General features: G+C 51.9%; 2 protein-coding genes and 1 long non-coding RNA gene across 3 annotated transcripts; 2 read left to right on the top strand and 1 right to left on the bottom strand.

Moving 5' to 3' along the window:
- Positions 1 to 3,715: 3,715 nt before the first annotated feature.
- LOC146754317 (uncharacterized) lies at positions 3,716 to 5,418 on the top strand. Its single transcript, XM_085527701.1, has 8 exons — positions 3,716 to 3,798; positions 3,913 to 3,969; positions 4,136 to 4,192; positions 4,330 to 4,389; positions 4,471 to 4,535; positions 4,741 to 4,816; positions 5,017 to 5,063; positions 5,217 to 5,418. The coding sequence occupies exons 1-8, from the start codon at positions 3,727 to 3,729 to the stop codon at positions 5,416 to 5,418; spliced, it is 636 nt and encodes a 211-aa protein (XP_085383827.1). The 5' UTR covers positions 3,716 to 3,726.
- Positions 5,419 to 8,256: 2,838 nt separating this feature from the next.
- Positions 8,257 to 12,652, bottom strand: LOC146754316 (uncharacterized). Its single transcript, XM_085527518.1, has 3 exons — positions 12,622 to 12,652; positions 9,745 to 10,094; positions 8,257 to 8,901 (listed from the first exon to the last, which is right to left on the bottom strand). The coding sequence occupies exons 1-3, from the start codon at positions 12,650 to 12,652 to the stop codon at positions 8,359 to 8,361; spliced, it is 924 nt and encodes a 307-aa protein (XP_085383644.1). The 3' UTR covers positions 8,257 to 8,358.
- A 147-nt stretch (positions 12,653 to 12,799) lies between these two features.
- Positions 12,800 to 15,198, top strand: LOC146754315 (uncharacterized). The gene is made up of 3 exons (XR_014938893.1): positions 12,800 to 13,298; positions 14,229 to 14,349; positions 14,973 to 15,198. It is a non-coding gene; the product is annotated as an uncharacterized LOC146754315 (long non-coding RNA).
- Positions 15,199 to 19,212: the final 4,014 nt, after the last annotated feature.

Here is a 19,212-nt window from a genome sequence, read left to right as displayed (position 1 = left end):
AGACAAAAACCCAAACCCCAAACCTAAAACAAACCTCAAGAACCCAAACACAACAGAGACACAAACCCAAATCCCAAACCTAAAAACAACCCTACCCCAAACCCAACAGAGACACAAACCCAAACCCCAAACCTAAAAACAACCCTCAAGAACCCAAACCAACAGAGACACAAACACAAACCCCAAACCTAAACCAACCCTCAAGAACCCAAACCCAACAGAGACACAAACCCAAACCCCAAACCTAAAAACAACCCTCAAGAACCCAAACCAACAGAGACACAAACACAAACCCCAAACCTAAAAGTAACCCTAAATGACCCAAACCCAATATAAACACAAACCCAAACCCCAAACCTAAAAGTAACCCTAAATGACCCAAACCCACAATAGACACAAACACAAACGCCAAACCTAAAACCAACCCTCAAGAACCCAAACCCAACATAGACACAAACCAAAACCCCAAACCTAAAACCAACCCTCAAGAACCCAAACCCAACAGAGACACAAACCCAAACCCCAAACCTAAAAACAACCTTAAAGAACCCAAACCCAACATAGACACAAACCCAAACCCCAAACCTAAAAACAACCTAAAGAACCCAAACCCAACATAGACACAAACCCAAACCCCAAACCTAAAAACAACCCTCAAGAACCCAAACCCAACATAGACACAAACCCAAACCCCAAACCTAAAACCAACCTAAAGAACCCAAACCCAACAGAGACAAAAACCCAAACCCCAAACCTAAAACAAACCTCAAGAACCCAAACACAACAGAGACACAAACCCAAACCCCAAACCTAAAAACAACCCTACCCCAAACCCAACAGAGACACAAACCCAAACCCCAAACCTAAAAACAACCCTCAAGAACCCAAACCAACAGAGACACAAACACAAACCCCAAACCTAAACCAACCCTCAAGAACCCAAACCCAACAGAGACACAAACCCAAACCCCAAACCTAAAAACAACCCTCAAGAACCCAAACCAACAGAGACACAAACACAAACCCCAAACCTAAAAGTAACCCTAAATGACCCAAACCCAATATAAACACAAACCCAAACCCCAAACCTAAAAGTAACCCTAAATGACCCAAACCCACAATAGACACAAACACAAACGCCAAACCTAAAACCAACCCTCAAGAACCCAAACCCAACATAGACACAAACCAAAACCCCAAACCTAAAACCAACCCTCAAGAACCCAAACCCAACAGAGACACAAACCCAAACCCCAAACCTAAAAACAACCTTAAAGAACCCAAACCCAACATAGACACAAACCCAAACCCCAAACCTAAAAACAACCTAAAGAACCCAAACCCAACATAGACACAAACCCAAACCCCAAACCTAAAAACAACCTAAAGAACCCAAACCCAACATAGACACAAACCCAAACCCCAAACCTAAAAACAACCTAAAGAACCCAAACCCAACATAGACACAAACCCAAACCCCAAACCTAAAAACAACCTAAAGAACCCAAACCAACAGAGACACAAACACAGGCCCCAAACCTAAAAGTAACCCTAAATGACCCAAACCCAACAGAGACACAAACCCAAACCCCAAACCTAAAACCAACCTAAAGAACCCAAACCCAACAGAGACAAAAACCCAAACCCCAAACCTAAAACAAACCTCAAGAACCCAAACACAACAGAGACACAAACCCAAACCCCAAACCTAAAAACAACCCTACCCCAAACCCAACAGAGACACAAACCCAAACCCCAAACCTAAAAACAACCCTCAAGAACCCAAACCAACAGAGACACAAACACAAACCCCAAACCTAAACCAACCCTCAAGAACCCAAACCCAACAGAGACACAAACCCAAACCCCAAACCTAAAAACAACCCTCAAGAACCCAAACCAACAGAGACACAAACACAAACCCCAAACCTAAAAGTAACCCTAAATGACCCAAACCCAATATAAACACAAACCCAAACCCCAAACCTAAAAGTAACCCTAAATGACCCAAACCCACAATAGACACAAACACAAACGCCAAACCTAAAACCAACCCTCAAGAACCCAAACCCAACATAGACACAAACCAAAACCCCAAACCTAAAACCAACCCTCAAGAACCCAAACCCAACAGAGACACAAACCCAAACCCCAAACCTAAAAACAACCTTAAAGAACCCAAACCCAACATAGACACAAACCCAAACCCCAAACCTAAAAACAACCTAAAGAACCCAAACCCAACATAGACACAAACCCAAACCCCAAACCTAAAAACAACCCTCAAGAACCCAAACCCAACATAGACACAAACCCAAACCCCAAACCTAAAACCAACCTAAAGAACCCAAACCCAACAGAGACAAAAACCCAAACCCCAAACCTAAAACAAACCTCAAGAACCCAAACACAACAGAGACACAAACCCAAACCCCAAACCTAAAAACAACCCTACCCCAAACCCAACAGAGACACAAACCCAAACCCCAAACCTAAAAACAACCCTCAAGAACCCAAACCAACAGAGACACAAACACAAACCCCAAACCTAAACCAACCCTCAAGAACCCAAACCCAACAGAGACACAAACCCAAACCCCAAACCTAAAAACAACCCTCAAGAACCCAAACCAACAGAGACACAAACACAAACCCCAAACCTAAAAGTAACCCTAAATGACCCAAACCCAATATAAACACAAACCCAAACCCCAAACCTAAAAGTAACCCTAAATGACCCAAACCCACAATAGACACAAACACAAACGCCAAACCTAAAACCAACCCTCAAGAACCCAAACCCAACATAGACACAAACCAAAACCCCAAACCTAAAACCAACCCTCAAGAACCCAAACCCAACAGAGACACAAACCCAAACCCCAAACCTAAAAACAACCTTAAAGAACCCAAACCCAACATAGACACAAACCCAAACCCCAAACCTAAAAACAACCTAAAGAACCCAAACCCAACATAGACACAAACCCAAACCCCAAACCTAAAAACAACCTAAAGAACCCAAACCCAACATAGACACAAACCCAAACCCCAAACCTAAAAACAACCTAAAGAACCCAAACCCAACATAGACACAAACCCAAACCCCAAACCTAAAAACAACCTAAAGAACCCAAACCAACAGAGACACAAACACAGGCCCCAAACCTAAAAGTAACCCTAAATGACCCAAACCCAACAGAGACACAAACCCAAACTCCAAACCTAAAAACAACCCTCAAGAACACTAAGAACCACTTCATGCTTCTTTGATCCTCCAGGACCCTTCCAAACCAACCTGTTCTGTATTTCTTCAGATCTCCACGGTCTCTTCCAACACAAACCCTCCTTGCAGTGCTAAGATTGTCAAGGATCCTCCCCCACAAACCCTTCTATACTTCCATTTTCATTAAGGAACACCTCCATCCACACCATCCTACAGTCCTCTGACCTTCCAGCACCCTTCCAACACAAGCTAGTTCTTTGATCCTCAAGGAGCCTCCATCCCAAACACAAACCATTCTCTGGTTCTTAATGACCTTCAGGGACTCTTCCAGCACAAACCATGCTCTGTTTCTGTGACCTTCAAGGTGACATCACAATGACACGCTGACCTCATAGAAGCCCCGCTGGGGTGGGGCAGGTGCAGTGGGTCAGCACCGAACCTGCCGGCCCCATTCTGCAGGCGGTGCAGGTCCTGCAAGGAGATGTGCGAGTGGTGCAGCAATGCGGGCCCAGTTTGCCAGTGGAACATTAACAGCGCTGCAGCGCGTGGAGCTGCTGCAGGAGCTGGAGCAGGTGAGCACTGAATGGACGGGCACAGAAGGGCCAAGCTGCCGGCTGGAGGGCACCCTGCCCATGGCATGGCAGCAGAGGGCCAGGGGACAACGCTGCTCCTTTCCCCTCCCACAGGCTCATGAGCGGATCATGGAGAACCGCACGGCCACAGCCAGGGAGTCTTTGTTGAAGGTGAGGAGATGCTGCTGTGTGGTGTGGGGTGGGAGAAGTCCCCTCATGTGGGTCTGCAGCTCCAGCCCTGCAGGTCCTGCTTGCCCCGATGGAGGAGGCAGGAGGGGACGGAGCCCCATGGGAGCACCGGTGCCCTGACAGCCGCTGCTCTTCTCCTTTCCCACAGAATGCCCAGCAAATAAGGGCTGAAAGAACGGCTGCCCGTAAAGAGGAGCTGGAGCAGGTAGGGGGCAGTGAGGGCTCGTCCTCACAGCTCAGCATCCTCACGCCTCTGGCTGTGCAGGAGGACCTCGGTCCCAATCCCTCGGGTCCATGGGACCCAACACAGCCACCCCTCATGGCACACGCGTTGTCTTGCAGGAGAAGCAGCTCATTGCCCAGCTGGAAGAGCAGCTGAAGGCTCAGACAATGGAGATCGAGGTAGGGTGGTGGGTTGAGGGGAGGGGTGGGGTCTGCCCACCCCCATGTTGTGGACCTGGAGCTCATGGTTTTGTCTTCCAGGTGCTGCGCAGGGAGAAACAGCGCCTGCGAGAGGAGCGGGAGGAGCTGGAGCTGGAGGGTGCCTGGTGAGTGGGATCCTGCACCCCACACCTCCACACATGGGTCTCTGACACACCTGGGGCAGCAATGGGACTGCAGTGCTGCTGGAGATGGGGCTCTGGTTCCTGCACGGTGTGGCAGAGCAGCCCCATCCCAGCCCTGGGGGGAGGGCACACAGTGTTTGGGAGCCCCCTGTGGTGATAGACTCCAACCAAGCCTTGTTGCCCACAGGCAGCAGCATCAGATGGAGATGGAGGTGGAGCGTGAGCCTGGGGCTGTGCTGCCGGAGCTCGTGGAAGTACAGCTGGTAAGGAGCAGAACACACAGCACCCTCATCCCATCCAACAGGGGTCTCCCCATCCAACACTGGTCTCCCCATGCAATGGGGTCTCCTTGAGGACAGGGCTCCTTACAGCACTGTTGTGCTGCTGGGCTCCCGAGTCCTGCATGATCCCCCTGCTGTGCAGCAGACCCTGACCTCCATCTCTGCCCCATCTTCACCTACAGGAGAAGAAGGAGCGGGCGAGGAGACGTGGGTTCTCCTTCTGGATGCAGTGAGTATCCCCTCATTGCTCTTTGCCAACAGCAGCTGGGTTCCCATCCATGTGCTGATGGCCTGGACCCCTCTGCAGCCCCTTTGGCACCATATGGGGCTGTGCTGCCATGGGGCAGGGACGCCTCATTCCCGACCCTCTTTCACCCCACAGGACCATCTGCCTCATCTTCGTCTGCCTCCAGCTGCTGCTCATCGCTGTGCTGGGCTCTGCCCTATTTTACGCCCAGCACTATGACCAGGAGCTGCTCTATCGGCTCCTGCTGCGGGTGCTGCCCCAGCCAATGTACGCTTCCGTGGCGTACTTTGCAAGCAGGACCCTGCGTGTGGTCTGTGATGGGCTGCTGCCCATCTGACCACCCAGCTCAGTAACCCCTCCCAGCTCAGGGCTGCGTGCTGGGGCACAGGACAGGGCTCTGTCCCCACGGAAGGGGCCTCTCCTGTGCTCCTGCCCCCAGGCACAGCAGTGGGGCAGTGCTGGCAGGCGGCTGAGTGCCACCACGTTGGATTTGTTGGAAATCAGTCTGGACTGTCATCGGGAGTCGCTGTCAAACAACAAACCTCTGATGGCCCATCAGACTGAAGATCCGCACTCGACAGCAGGATGTGAATGGATCTACCAGCGCTGAACCGCCTCGCTTTGCTGCCTCTCTGTCCCTTTCTTCTGTCTTTACTCTTGGTCGTCTTTCATTCTATGGCTCATCAGAGCAGCCATGGCCTATAAGAACGGCCTCTATTTGTAATTAGCCCATATTAACCCATTAGCCAATGTTACCCCCAATTGGTTGTTGTTAGTTGTTAAGAAAGCCCTCAATAAAATCCATATCTATTATTCCCCTCACTTTGGAGTTTGGGACCCTTTGCTTTGGAGATGGGGAAAGATTCCCCCCTTGAAAAGCACAGAGTGAGAGCAGACATAGATAGGAAGAGAGATGGGATGGGCAGCATCCATTCTGCACTCAGATGCTGCTTGGTCTGCATGCTTCTCTTCTGCTTTTATATGAAGTTCATACATGAAGATTATATATGAAGTTTATATATGAAGGCTGCAGCAAAGTGTCTCTGCTATGGAGCCCTGGAGGGGGATAGAGATGGAAAACGGGGGAGAAAGGGCAACTAAAAGCAGAACCCTGATGCCAAATGGGTCAGAAAAGTGTATAACCCCAAGGAATCAAAGGGTGAACCCCTCTCAAAGGCCTGAACCCAAGAACCGAAGATTGAAGCCCTTTTAGATGCACCTCAATGCCCAATGAGGCATCCCTGTCACCAAACCCTGAGCCCCAGGGCTGGTAGTTGTGGCTTTAAGGCTCCTTCCAGCAGTGTATGGGGAGAGCAGCTTCAGGGAAGCGAAGGCTGCAGTGGGTAAGGGATGTGAAGGGAAAATGGGGGACAAAAAGGCTCTTGATGGGTTCTCTGCTCTCTGACTTGGCTGTCTGGGATGGGGAGCAGAGCAAACCCCCACGATTCAAGAGGAAACAGAGTCCTGCTGTTCCACCTGGAGCACCACGAGTCCATGGGGCCGGATGGGATCCATCCATGAGTGCTGGGGGAGGTGACAGCTGAGGCTGTTGGTGTCTGTTGGTCTGCACTGACTTCAGCAAAGCCTTCCACACCATCCGCCATGGGTTTCTCCTGCGGAAGCTGCAGCCCATTTGGGGGCACTTATGGAATCATTTTACGGTCATTTTAGGGTCACTTGGGGGGATTTCGGATCATTTGGGGTCATTGGCATGCATTGGTGCACTCTGTGCTGGGTGAGGAACTGACTGGAGGATGGGCCCAGACAGTGGTGGTTGAATGGAGCAAGAGCCAGCCAGCAAACAGCCATCAGACAACACCAAGTGGGGGCATGGATTGATTTGCTATGGGGTAGTGAGGGTCTTATTGCTCCCTATAATTCACAAAGGGAGGCTGTGGTGAGCTGGGGGTCAGTCATTGGGAGGACACTGGGGTGATGTCGGGAGTGATGCTGTTGGGGTGACATTGGGGTGACGTAGGGATGACATTGGGGTGACATTGGGGTGGTATTGGGGTGACATTGGGGCTGTGTTGGGGTGACACTGGTGTGATGCTGTTGGGATAACGTTGGAGTAATGTTGGGGAGCGATGTTAGGAGCGATGTTGGGGTATCACTGGGGTTGCTATCAGGGAGGGCATTGACCGGGAGGACGGGGGGGGGTGGGGGGGGGGAGCGAGAGGGGTGCAGGGTGAGCCTTAATTCTGCTCCCCCCGACCCCAACCGCACCGAGCGGCCCTGAGCCCCCCCCCACCTGCAGCAGCAGCGCCAGGACGTGGAGGTGATGAGGGGGGGTCGCGTCGTCGGGCTCCAAACGGAGGCAAAGCAGTAACCCCCCCCCGGGGCTCCCCATCCTGCCAAAGCCCTCCTGTAACCACTGGGTTCCCGGGGGCACCGAAAGGGGGCGGAGCGGCAGGGGGGGGGGGGTCGGGGAGGTGATGGAGGCGGAAAGGAGGGGGGACAGAGCAGAGGCTGAGAGCCGACCCCCCCCTTCCGTGCTTACCCGAGGTGGGGGAAGGCGGAGCGGGGGGGCGGCCAACACGGTGCCCAGCTTGGGGGGACCCAAAGCTGTCGTTAAAGCGGCGTGAAGCGCAGCCCGGTTGCCGACGTCGATGTCGCCCCCCCCGATGCTGTGTGGGCTTCACGGAGGAGCTCCGTGGGGCAGCAGGGGGGAGGCAGCGCTCAGCACCCCCTGCCTCAAAGCGGCGCCCAGAGCCTCCCCCAACCCCCCGAACCCCCCCGCGGCCTCTAAGATCTGGGGTGCGAAATGGGGACAGCGCAGCAGCAAAGAGGTGGCGGCTGTAACCAACTCGATGGGGGGTCCCGCTGCCCCCCAAGTGTTTAGATAAGGCCACCAGAGCCCGGCAGAAAACACCGGGAGGACCCCCCCAAGCTGCCAACCCCACCACCAAAGCCCGGAGCCAACAACTGCCCCACTGCCCTTCATCCCCTCCCCCAGAACAAGCAGCGGCTGCCAGCCCTAAGGGGGACAGGAGAAGCTCGGGGGGGTTCAGAGAACATGGGGAAGAGGCTGGCGGCCAAATTGGGGGGTAAGGGGGGCGAGGGGGGGGTCCCGAGGCAGAGGAGGAAGAAGAGGCGCAGGGAGGGGGGCAGAGCTGGCTGCTGGGCTAAGGAAGCCAAGTGGTGTTGGAAGGACGCAGGGATGGGGCAAAGACCCCCCTGGGACCCCCAGAGAGCAGCATGGAGCAATGCCAACTCTGCAGTGGGCAGCAGTTGGGTTAGAATAGGGGAAGAGCTCGGGGGGGCTTCTCGGAGTCCCTCAGCACCCACAGCAGCTGGGCCTGGGCTGCGGAGTCAGGAGGAAGGAGTTAGCAAGGAGGTGGCGTGGAAGTGGGGGGAGGGGATCCACCGAGGGGCTGCTACAGGGGTCCCCCCTGGGATCCTGAGGTGCTCCATCATTGGGAGCCCTGGAAGTTGTGCCATGGGGGGGATCCTTGGGGTCTGGATCCCACAGTGCTGTGCCAAGGGGATCCTTGGGATCCAGCAGTGCTTTGCCAGGGGGTCCTTTGGGATCCAGCAGTGCGATGCGGAGCGGATCCCCAGCATCCAGTGATGTGACAACACTGGGACCCCTGGGGTCTGTAAGGGCTGCATGGCAGGGAGGTGCATTAGAAGGGTAAGGGGTGCACTGGGATCCAGAGGAGCTCAGCCCCACGGTGACACGAGGCTGCCCAGGGCTGTTGGGACCCAGTGGATCACAGTGTGAGGCCGGGATCTGGCAGCAGGTTGTGGAAGGAGTCACCTGCAGACATAGGAGAAGCTCCAGGATCTGGTCCATCAGCACGGCAGGATTCAACAGGATCTGATGAGAAAGAAAAGAGATGGGGGGTGAGATCCTCCATCCATACAAAGATCCCCTGGATTCCCCCCCACCCCCATAATGGGATTCCAATGGATCCCTTGATCCCTTCCAGTACCAACGTGATGATCCCTGGGATTCCATCACCCAAATTCAGCCCCCAGACCCTCCCCAGTACCAATGCAGAGCCCTCCCCCCCCCCAGGATTCATCCCCCCCCAAAGCTTCTCACCTTCCACCAGCAGCAGCACCAGGGGCTGAATGGCAGAGGCCAAGCGACCCAGCAGGGACCTCCGAGCCCCACAAAGCAACATCCTGGGGGGGTCCCCCGGCCCCTCAGCAGCTCCCGCAGACACTCAGCTGCTGCCTCCGGGCCCCCCCCTGCTTCACCCCCTCGGCTTCCTGCAGCAGGAGGGTCACAAAGGGGGCAACGACACCCACGGACCGCCCCGTGCCGGTGGCCAATAGGACGGTGACGGTGGCCAGAAGGAGCAGAGCCCGGGGGTGACCCGGAGGGTTGTGGGGCAGAGTCAGCAGCTCTAGTAGAGCCTCGTATACCGCCGGGACCCCCCTGGGACCCCGCATGCTTCACGGGGGTACTCGAGCAGCAGCAGCAGCAGCTCCACCTGTAGGGGGGGGGACACAGCCCTCCGTGGAGACACAGCTGACACGTCCCCACCCCTCCCCCTCCCCAGGATCGCCTTCCTCCGGCTCTGTAGGCCGTAGGAACCAAAGCGAGGGCGGAACGCCAGTGAAGCGGGTCGCGTTTCCCAGGGGGAGCGGGTTACGGCACGGACCCATTGCAGATAATGGGGGGAAGGGGGAATGGAAACCGGAGCGGCCTCACCTGGTGGCGTGGGGCGGAGGGGGGGGAACGGCGGAGGGAGCGGAGCGAAGCGCCGGGGGAGCGGAAGAGGTTTGTGGGCTGAGGGCCGCCAACAGCCGCCCCCAAGGCCCCAACATGGCGCTGCGGGCCGCACCCGAAGTGGAGCCAAAAGCCTGGAGGCAGAGCCTGAGCCGGCCCCGGCCGTGTCGGTGTGCGTTGTTGTTCCGGGGCTGTGAATGAGGACTCCCCGCTGGAATTGGTGCCGATGGATCCGCACGCCTCGGTGCCGTGTTGGGCTGGGGCAGTGGGCGTGGATGAAGGTTTGTACGGATGGAGTGGGTCTGGATTGCAGTGAGCGGGACGAGTCCGGGCTGCGGTTTGGCGTGGTTGTGTTGGTTGCTTTGAAGGGCTGCCGTAATAGGGCGGACGGAGGGAGAGGGAGAGGGAGGGAGCTTTGAACAGTGCGGGCAGTCAGGAGCACGTCGCGTTTCTGCCTGCTGTGTTGGCGCTGCCGTAAGTCTTTGGGTTGACTTGCGGAATCAAACTCTATAATGCAGAGATGGGTTATAAAGCAGGTGTGTTTATTCCAGCGTTGCGCAGCGCCGGGTGCAAGGGCGATAGCTCCTCCAAACCTGCACAGCGTAAGGAGAAAAGTGTGTTACAGATATAGGTTAAGCTAATACATAACCAATAGTCTCCTCCTCAGTTTGATTACATATTCATTGCATTCCCTATAGCCCCATTCCTCACAACCCCATTCCCTCATTCCCCCTGACCCCATTCCCCGTGACCCTTGCCGTTGTTCTGGGGTGAAATTCTTCTTCTGTTTTCTTCTTGGTGTTATTTGCTGTTATTGTTCTCCCATGTCAGCATCATTTTGCCCGGGGGTATCTAATCCTTCTTCTTGTCAGAGGTCTCCGGACAATTTCTTCTTATCTTTAGTGCCCTCTTCTCTGGTTTTATTTTGACTAAGTGTCTGTAATTCCCCCTATCCCTGCACTTTTAAATGTAAACTATCTGCAGTTACCCTTTGTCTTGGTTTCTGTGAAGTTCTCCTTTCCCTTTCTATAGCAGAGTGTTACCTTGCCTCCATTCTGGGGCTTTGCTCACTCTTCAATTCCCCCCTTTTCATTAATCTAGCAGGCTTTTACCTGCTAGATTCTTAATGGGTCTCAAAATAGGCTCCACTCTCTACCTTTTGTCTCAGCTCATGTCTCTTCCAAACCCCATATTCCCTTCTGGTATCCTGGCACAGACACAAAAAGCATCTTATAACAACACAAGTAAAACACACCAAGAGTAGCAAGGTGATGCAGACTAAGAAAAACTGTTTTAGTCATCCTAAATTTGGCAACTAGTAAGTTTATCCCAAGGTTCAGAGAAAACTATTCCCCAATCGGTGTTATCCCTGCCTACTCCATGTTGCCATGCAACTTTGGATAAACAGGATACCTCCTCTTGGATTGTCCATCAGGCACCTGCAGCAGCATCCTCAATTGTTTCTAAGGTTACAGAAATTTTCATACAGCGATACCCCCCCTTTTCTTGGGAGTTCTGTGAAATCAGTTTGCCACTGTTGCCCTGGAAGGCCCTTTCCCGTGAGGCCCACTTGTGCCCTGTTCCTGGCACTGGGACTGTACTTTGTAGTGTTGGTTTGCCCAATATATTCTCTTATCTTCCCTTATAACCGGTTTCCATAAAATACTAAAGGGCATAACAGTGTGTCCATTTGGGCATGCACCCATCTGTCAGCTTGCTCTCTTCCTTTCTAAATTATTAATTGGACTCCTGTCCTCTTTAGAGTATTTTACAGGTTTTGACTTGGCTTCAGAGATTTTAAGTTTACCGTCTGGAATTGAAGCCCTCTTCAACTGCCTGTTCTGCCACCTGATCTATCAGCTTATTTTCTGTTTCCTGTACAGTGTTACATTTCTGATGTCCTTTACAACATATAATAGCCATTGATAGATTTACATCAGGCTGTTTTCCTTGTGTGTGAGCAATCCTTGCTCTTTTCAGATGGTACTATGAGCGTGTGGCACCCAAACACATATTTAGCATCTGTCCATATGATTAAAGCTCTTGTCAAGGCAGTTATTTCATGCTTCTGAGGGGAAGTCCCCACAGCTGGTGGTTGTGCTTCGGTCACCTGGTCAGTAGCAGTTACTGCATGTCCTGCCTTACAGTCTCCTTGTCTCATAAAACTGCGGCTGCTGGTAAACCAGGCGTCTTCTGCATCTTCTAAGGGTTCGTCCTTCAAGTTCGACTGACCGGCTGGAATGTGCAGCTTCAGTTGTTTCAAAGCAGTCGTGTAATCCTGGTTCTCCGGGAGTTCCACTAAGGAAAGATACTGGGTTGACAATATTAGTCACAATTATTTCTACATCACCCTACTCTACCAGGATGGCCTGGTATTTCAGGAATCTTTGGGGTGAGAACCAATGAACCGATGTCCCCCTTTTTTTCACCAATACGGTAAACAATGTATGAGATATTAAAACTGGTATCCTTTGGCCCAGTGTAGATTTATGGGCTTCTTGAATATTGAGCACTAGTGCAGCCACTGCCCTCAGGCACCCTGGCCATCCCTTACTCACTTCAAGCTGTTTGAGGTTTACCATCAGTCCGTAGCTGTGTATCCATGGTCAGCACCCTCCTGTCATTCCTGGGAACGTATGGAGTTCCTTGACAGTTTGCAGCTCAGGGGTTTAGCAGATGGCTTCTTTCTTGGCAGTCCTTAAGGTTCAAAGTCCAGCTGTAATTTCTGAGTTATTTCTGCTTTCTGTAAACCAAGAAACTCAGCAAATTCTCAGTCTATTATACACAGCCCTTTTGTTGCTGTGGCATCCACATGCTCCAGTAAAGTTCCACCCTAGGATGGAGGATCCCAGGTCTCACGCTCACGAGTTGACCGGTTCTCAGATATCATTAAGCTGTTCTCACAACCCTGGGTAACACTGTCCAGATTAACTGAGTCTAAGTTTTTTTTCAAGTGTTGGTTGCTTTGAAGGGCTGCCTTCATAGGGCGGAGGGAGGGAGAGGGAGAGGGAGGGAGCTTTGAACAGTGCGGGCAGTCAGGAGCACGTCGCGTTTCTGCCTGCTGTGTTGGCGCTGCCGTAAGTCTTTGGGTCCCCAGGAGGCTCTCCCTGGGGGTGTCCCGATTCGAAGGCAGGATTCAATCCCACCACAGCCCGTCCATGGCAGGCAAACGCTTTTCTCATCTTCTCTTGGGACTCAGCAGTGCCAGGGGTTTCACAGCGCGCGTGTTGCAGTGACTGGCAGCCTCCGTGTGTTTTTCTGTTGCATACAGGATCCCATGGTGGAGCCGAACTAGAAGCAGACGTTGGTGTCTTGTGGCAGGAGCAAGGGCAGTGGAAGCGCTGCCCAGGGCAGGGCGGTGGTGACTGCCATGAGAGCGGAGGTCTGATGCCATCTGCGAGGGATGGGATTTGCACCCGGTGGCTTTTCCATTGCAGAATGTCCAGCAGCAGAGCGTGAGTGGCCGTGAAATGAAGCTGGGCCCCAGGAGAGCAGTCTGGAGCTGCATCACGAGCTTTGTGCGTGGCCAGCGCAAGGTAGGTGTGCCTTACTGTAAGCGTGCGCTGAAGCAGTGTTGGTTAAGTACAGCTCACTCCTCTGTCTGCAACAGATGGGCTTTCTGCGCGCTTTATTGCTGTGGCCATAGAATTCCCTCTTTCTTACCATCTGATCTGTGAAGGCTTTTGTGTGGGAAGGGTTTGAGGAATGAGGGAGTAGAAATTGCTTTAGTCACAAGTCATCTGGAAAGGTTTCACAGAAACAGCGACATTTGCAGAAGGAACGTATTGGCATTGGCTGTTGTGCAAAATACTCACTGGGATAGAGAGGAGGGAGTACCTGCAGAAGATCGTTCTCTTCTTGTTTTGAGGAAGCCGGGGAGGGCTCAGATTGCAGCTTAAGCAATGTTCTTTTGTCACACTCTGTGTCTTGTGTTGCGTTCCCCAGAGTTTCATCTCTGCTTTCGATTCCAGTTCTCCTGACAGGTTAGGCTTGAATTCAGCATAATATCTGCTTCTCCCTGGGTTCAGGTTCTTTGGGTCTCCTGCCTGCTTTTCTCCCTTTTCTTAATGGAGAGTGGAGTTTCTACCACAGAGCAAAGTTTCGTGATTAACAGAAACAAATATGGAACATATTAGATGAATACAGCTCTGCATTTTTTTCTTCCTCCGGCTAGCAAGGGACTCCTGTGCTCTCATTAATATCATCAGTGAGTAGATGCTGCCTTCTGCTGGAGCCTAAAATGCTTTCCATAGTTGAGTGGTTGGAAACATAGGGTTTTAACTTAAAATTGTTTGTGCAGGGTGAAGGTTGGGAACACAATTAGAATACAGTTACACACTGCTCTATCCCCAGAACTTTCCAGCATTTTTCTTAACACAGCTTACAGTTCATTTCAAAACAAACTAACAAAGATGAACTTAGGTTAGCGTAGCCCGTTTTAAATGATCCTTCTGTGTCTTTTCCAGGCTGGTAGCAGAATGGAGACTTTCCTGAGGCACTGAGGAACAGACACAAGCTTCTTTTGAAGGCTTCAATGAAATTCTGCCGCAGCAGTATCTGCGGTCCTTTGATGCTAAGGAGCTGGAGGTAAAAGATTCTTTGACTATTGCCAGATCCAGGCTGCTACACGTAATACTTGAATTTCAGTCAGTGTCTGAAGAGCAGAGTTCATTAAGGCTGGTGGTTCTGTTTTCAGGATGTGTGAGAGAAGCCTTATGTATCAGGTAGTATTTGGTTACTGTGTTGTTCTTCACTTTCTTCTTTGCAACCAACTTAGACACATTTCTAACGTTAAGATTCTGCCAGCATAAATTTTTTGGCTGACAGTGTTTTTGTAGTCCTTGACAATGTGATTTGCGTGTGTCTAAAGAGTGAGTGACTGGAAAGCAAGGGAGTTAAGAACCAAATATCAGCGGATGGTCAAATTACAGAGTGGAGCAGGTTTTAGCTGCTTTTGGTCTCTCCAAGTTATGCTCTACAGCAAAACATCGTATTTCTAGCACAGAATGGTACGGTTAGGTAAAGACAAAGTACATTGTTAGTTTGAATGTCTAAATACAAAGATTTTAATGACTGGTTTTTCTCTTTTGTGGCCTCTCCACATTTTCTTTGTGAGCGGATGTTATTATTTGCTGTGAAAGTTTGAGAGTTTAATATTAACCCCATCGCAGCGCCTGAGAGTAACGATGCCTCTTTTTCCCCCCTTACAGCAGGCAGCCTCTGTGAGAGCAGTGGAGCAGCAGCTGTCTTCGCTATGGCTGCTGAACTGCATTTCTGGCCACCTGAGATCCCTGAGCCCATGCTAATGGAGAACATGCTGCGCCACGGACTCTTCTATGGAGCCGTTTTGCAGTTTGTGTGTGTGCTGGCCATCATGCTGCCAGTTTCCAAGTCCCCAGAGGCAGTAAGTGGTGCTCTCATGGGCTGAGAGAAAGGCACAGGCAACTGGCTGGGAGGGAACTGTCAAATTCAAGATATGAAATACTAAAATATTGATGCTACAGATAAAGCTCAGTTTGCATTTTTGTTAGAGTCTGTGACAACAAGTATAATGTCACTGAAGAAATGGCTTTTTTGGGCATTAAAAGACAAAACGCAATCTTTTGATTTGCATGAAGCAGTAAAAACAACACCGAATCGATTTTCTTTATCTTTTGACAGCGTCTCTGGGTCTTTAATGTCCCTTCCCACCCAAACCATTCCACAATTCTATATTTCCACAATGTAAATGTGAAAATATCTGCCATGGTCTCCTGCTGCTCTACATGACTGGGAAGCCTCAGCCACAGGGACAGCGTCCATAGCAAGCCCAGGGGGAGCCTGGTCCTTGTGGTGGAACAGATCTGCCCAGCGGGACACACTCCCAGTAATTCTTCCGCAGCAGCCTGGCACTCACCCACTAAGGGGTGCCACAAGCACCCACTCTATGCATCCCTGCTGCACAGGAGGAGCAGCCCGTGAGGAGGCCCAGCCTGCAGCCTGGGGATGTGAGGTCACTATGCCCTGCCGCATAGCTGCCTTGTCACAATGAGGTCACAATGCCCAGCTGCGTGCCTTAGGAGTTCTGTGCCCCAGTAGCAGCACTCATTGTGGCTGTAGCGGTGGTGGTAGCAGCATGGCACGAGTTCTGGGGGCCTCGGCCCCCACCTGCCTTGCCTTCCTCCTCGTACTGATAGCCATGTGTTGTCAGGAGACTTGTGCTGCTCCGTGGCGAGCAGCAGAAGCAGGTGGGTGGGCAGAGTTGGGTAAAAAATGAGCAGAACTGAGGGTGAGAAGCCCAGGTTCTGGTTCCAGTGGCTCTGTGCCGTGTTGCCCTAGGGCTGCCTTCGATGGGGGGTGTATTGGAGAGGGGAGACAGGCAGCACCACAGGAGCTGGGCAAGGGCATGAGGAAGCCCTGTGCTCCCACGGCTCTGCCGCTGGATGGCTGGAGCATGCTCTTCATCCTGGGGGTGTCCTAGGGGAGAACTCGTAAGATGTGTGCTGGGAAAAGCATGAGCATTTCTGCTCCAGCTGCCTGATGCTCCCCATAGAAAAATCCCGGTTCCCAACAGAGACCCCCAGCTGTAGCCCAGATGGGTTCAGGCACCTTTTCTTTGTATGCTCTTCCACGTGGTCCCAGAGGGGTGCTGCACGTTGCCAGGAGGGAGCATTTGTAAAGCTGCTGAGTGCCAGGCTCCAGGTCACCGTGGCACCTCTATAGCTTTGGCAATCACGGCCTGAGTCTCCCATCCCGTTACCTGGCCCCTTCCTTGTCACTAAGGGAGAGGAAGATCACAACATGCAATGGGAACATCCCTCTTCTGTTCTTTATTCTAGATGATGACATTGGTACTGCTCCAGACGACTGGATGGAGACTGCTTTTGTGCCTCAGAGGAAACTCCGAGGTAAGTTGTGAGTGTCTGTTTCTTCGGAGGTAGAAAAATTAGTGCTGTAATAGCTTATTTGGGTACATATGGACCTCCAAAGGTCTTTCAAGTCTCTTTGTGCTCTGAAGGTCATACACAGATCAGTCATGAGTATTTCTTTACTTGGAGAATTGTCACATTTCAGTGGGAAGGCAGCCCTTGCCAGTGTTTGCTCCTATTCCTTTGCTGTTTGGGCCATGTCATTCCCTGACCTGCAGCCAGTCCTCACATGTCACTGCAGGAAAAAAAAACAAAGCAGACCCCTGTGCGCAGTGGAAGCTCTCCTCACCTGTGTCTGATCACTCTTGTGCCTGCAGGCCCCTTTGATGCTTTTCCAAAGCAAAGTCGTGTCCCTGAGCCTGGGGTGGATGCCAGAGGTAAGTCACCAGTCTTCATCTCATGATCTTTGCTCATATTTGGCTGTGGAAGTTCAGGGGGGGGTTCATCTTTTCACTGCCTGGTGATTTCTTCCCCATGATAAGCTTGGGTAGTCACTGTTTCTTGGGTGCTGCATGCTCCCAGCATCCCGTTGACTTTGTCTCCGTACATCAGAGATCTCCCCACTAAGAAAAACTTGAGGGGCCAAATGTTCTTCTATGCCTTCTCTGAAGATTGTTTTACGTGGCCTGGAGAGAGTATCTGGAAAGCTGCTGAGTGCCAGCCAACTGTCCACCTGGCCTCTCTGCAGCTTTGCAACTTTTGACCCAGGTCTGGGTGCCATGTCATCACCTGAGCCCCTTCCAGTCACTGCGGGTCCCTAAGGAAGAGAGAAATCACAGCATACCATGGCACCCAAACAGCAGCACCCTGGCACATGAGTGGCAGGCCTGGCTGCCCCCAGGCATCAACACCAGGAGATGTTTCTCATCGATGCTTGATTACGGCTGTGCCTATAAGCAATGCCTTGCCAAAGCCTCAGCACAATCCAGCCTGTGAGCCTCAGGGCAATCCCACAGGAAAGGGCCTTTAGATCTTGCCCTTCCTCTTCCACCCCCTTCCCTTCTCCAGGCAGTTCTGCACACGGCTCCTTTTTGGACTGTCACGGTGCCATTGCAGGCACCCAACAACTATTTGCCAGATGCTTCTGTGTGGCAGGGAGAGGAGAGTGCTGTGGAGCAGTGCTGTCATTCCAGTCTAAACAGGTGTCTGACAGGAGCTGCTCTGTCTGTGTTTGTTGACAGCTCCTAGTGGAGTTGAATGGCATCCAGTTTCCCAGCTGAGCTCCAGGACAGAAGCCCCAGCGATTCGAATGGGTACGTCATGAGATTTTAGTTCCTTTGAGAGATGCCAGCTCACAGTCCTAATGTCAGCCAGGCATGTCTGCAGGTGTGAGTGAGAATGCACACCTGTGTGTGTGTGTCCTGCCCTCGCACAATGCCCTGGTCCCATTCAGTGATGCTGTTATGCGTTTATGTAAGTTGTAGTGTGTGGTGAAAAGTTCTCATTCTTTGGTTGCAGAAGTGCCTCCAGGGAAGGCCGTGCTAAATCCTTAGTTGTGCTGGAACCCCACAGGCATCCCAGGGGTGGCTGTTGTCGTTACTGGCTGCACTGAAAAGACCATTCAGTTTAATACCTTGTTTGTCTGAAAGTTATCTTAATGCTTTCTGTTTAGGTCCTGAGAAACAGAAAGAGGCCCTGGAAAGAGGAAAATATTTGAAGACACTGCCCTCTCTGCTAATGAAAATCAAGAAAGACAAAGCACGTGGTAGGTGTATTTCCGTCTGTTCCCTGAAAGACTTGTGAAGCTGAATTTCTAGAAATACATGTGGAGAAACTGTACCATCTTCCTGATGAGAAGCAGTTACTTACAGTCCCACTCCCTTACCTCCTTTCTAAAGAGACAGGTGGAGCACCTATGCGCTGGATTGCATTTCAAAACGGCAGAGTTCGCACATTGACTGTCCCCCTGAGAGTAAAAGAGGCCATGCAGACAACAACTGTCACTCCAGGTAAGGGCCGCTCATAGTGGCTTTGTGGTTAGAGGTTGCTCCCCTCCCACTGCAGCCAGTTCCCAGGGACTTAGGAACTTTGTCCTGTTGGGAACTAGGCCACCAGAACCACATTCAGCAGATAAGAAGAGGAAACAGGACCCTCCATAGAACCTCCTGTGCACAGACCCCGCATTCCAGAGCTTGCTGTGCTTCCCCTGAGCCACCAGGCACAACAGCAGCCCGGAGCGGGATCCTTCCTGTGGTTGTTCTTGTCCATGTCACTCAAAGCAGCAGCTGGTGAAACAGATCCACATTGTTTTTCCAGGTGTGGATGGTGAGGAACATGCAAATGCCGCAGTAGATAATTTTATCAAGAAGTACTGCCTGGGATTTGGTGCGGTTATCTTCGTTACCACGCCGATGGCAATGTTTTCATGCTATCGTCTTATCAAGCAACGGAGGCAGATAAACCAGTGAGTTCTTGTTCACCTCCAACCCCATCCTGCCCCCCTCTTTACTATAGGGCTTCTGTGAGCCAGGAGGCATTTCTAGGTAAAGCAGCATAGAGAAGCCAGTTAGTTGTTGCCTAACACTGTCTGAGATTGATGCTG

Source organism: Coturnix japonica, chromosome W (assembly GCF_054131305.1).
Source record: "Coturnix japonica strain WE chromosome W, WE-NBRP24, whole genome shotgun sequence".
Lineage (NCBI taxonomy): Eukaryota > Metazoa > Chordata > Aves > Galliformes > Phasianidae > Coturnix > Coturnix japonica.
This window is presented reverse-complemented; position numbering and strand designations above follow the sequence as displayed.

Coding starts and splice junctions, on each gene's coding strand:
- LOC146754316 (XM_085527518.1), bottom strand. CDS start 12,652: ATGATATCTGAGAACCGGTCAACTCGTGAGC. Junction 10,095..12,621: donor GAACCGGTCAACTCGTGAGC/GTGAGACCTGGG, acceptor GCCAAACCGCAG/CCCGGACTCGTCCCGCTCAC. Junction 8,902..9,744: donor CCTCCGCCCCACGCCACCAG/GTGAGGCCGCTC, acceptor CTTTCTCATCAG/ATCCTGTTGAATCCTGCCGT.
- LOC146754317 (XM_085527701.1), top strand. CDS start 3,727: ATGCGGGCCCAGTTTGCCAGTGGAACATTAACAGCGCTGCAGCGCGTG. Junction 3,799..3,912: donor TGCTGCAGGAGCTGGAGCAG/GTGAGCACTGAA, acceptor CCCCTCCCACAG/GCTCATGAGCGGATCATGGA. Junction 3,970..4,135: donor CCAGGGAGTCTTTGTTGAAG/GTGAGGAGATGC, acceptor CCTTTCCCACAG/AATGCCCAGCAAATAAGGGC.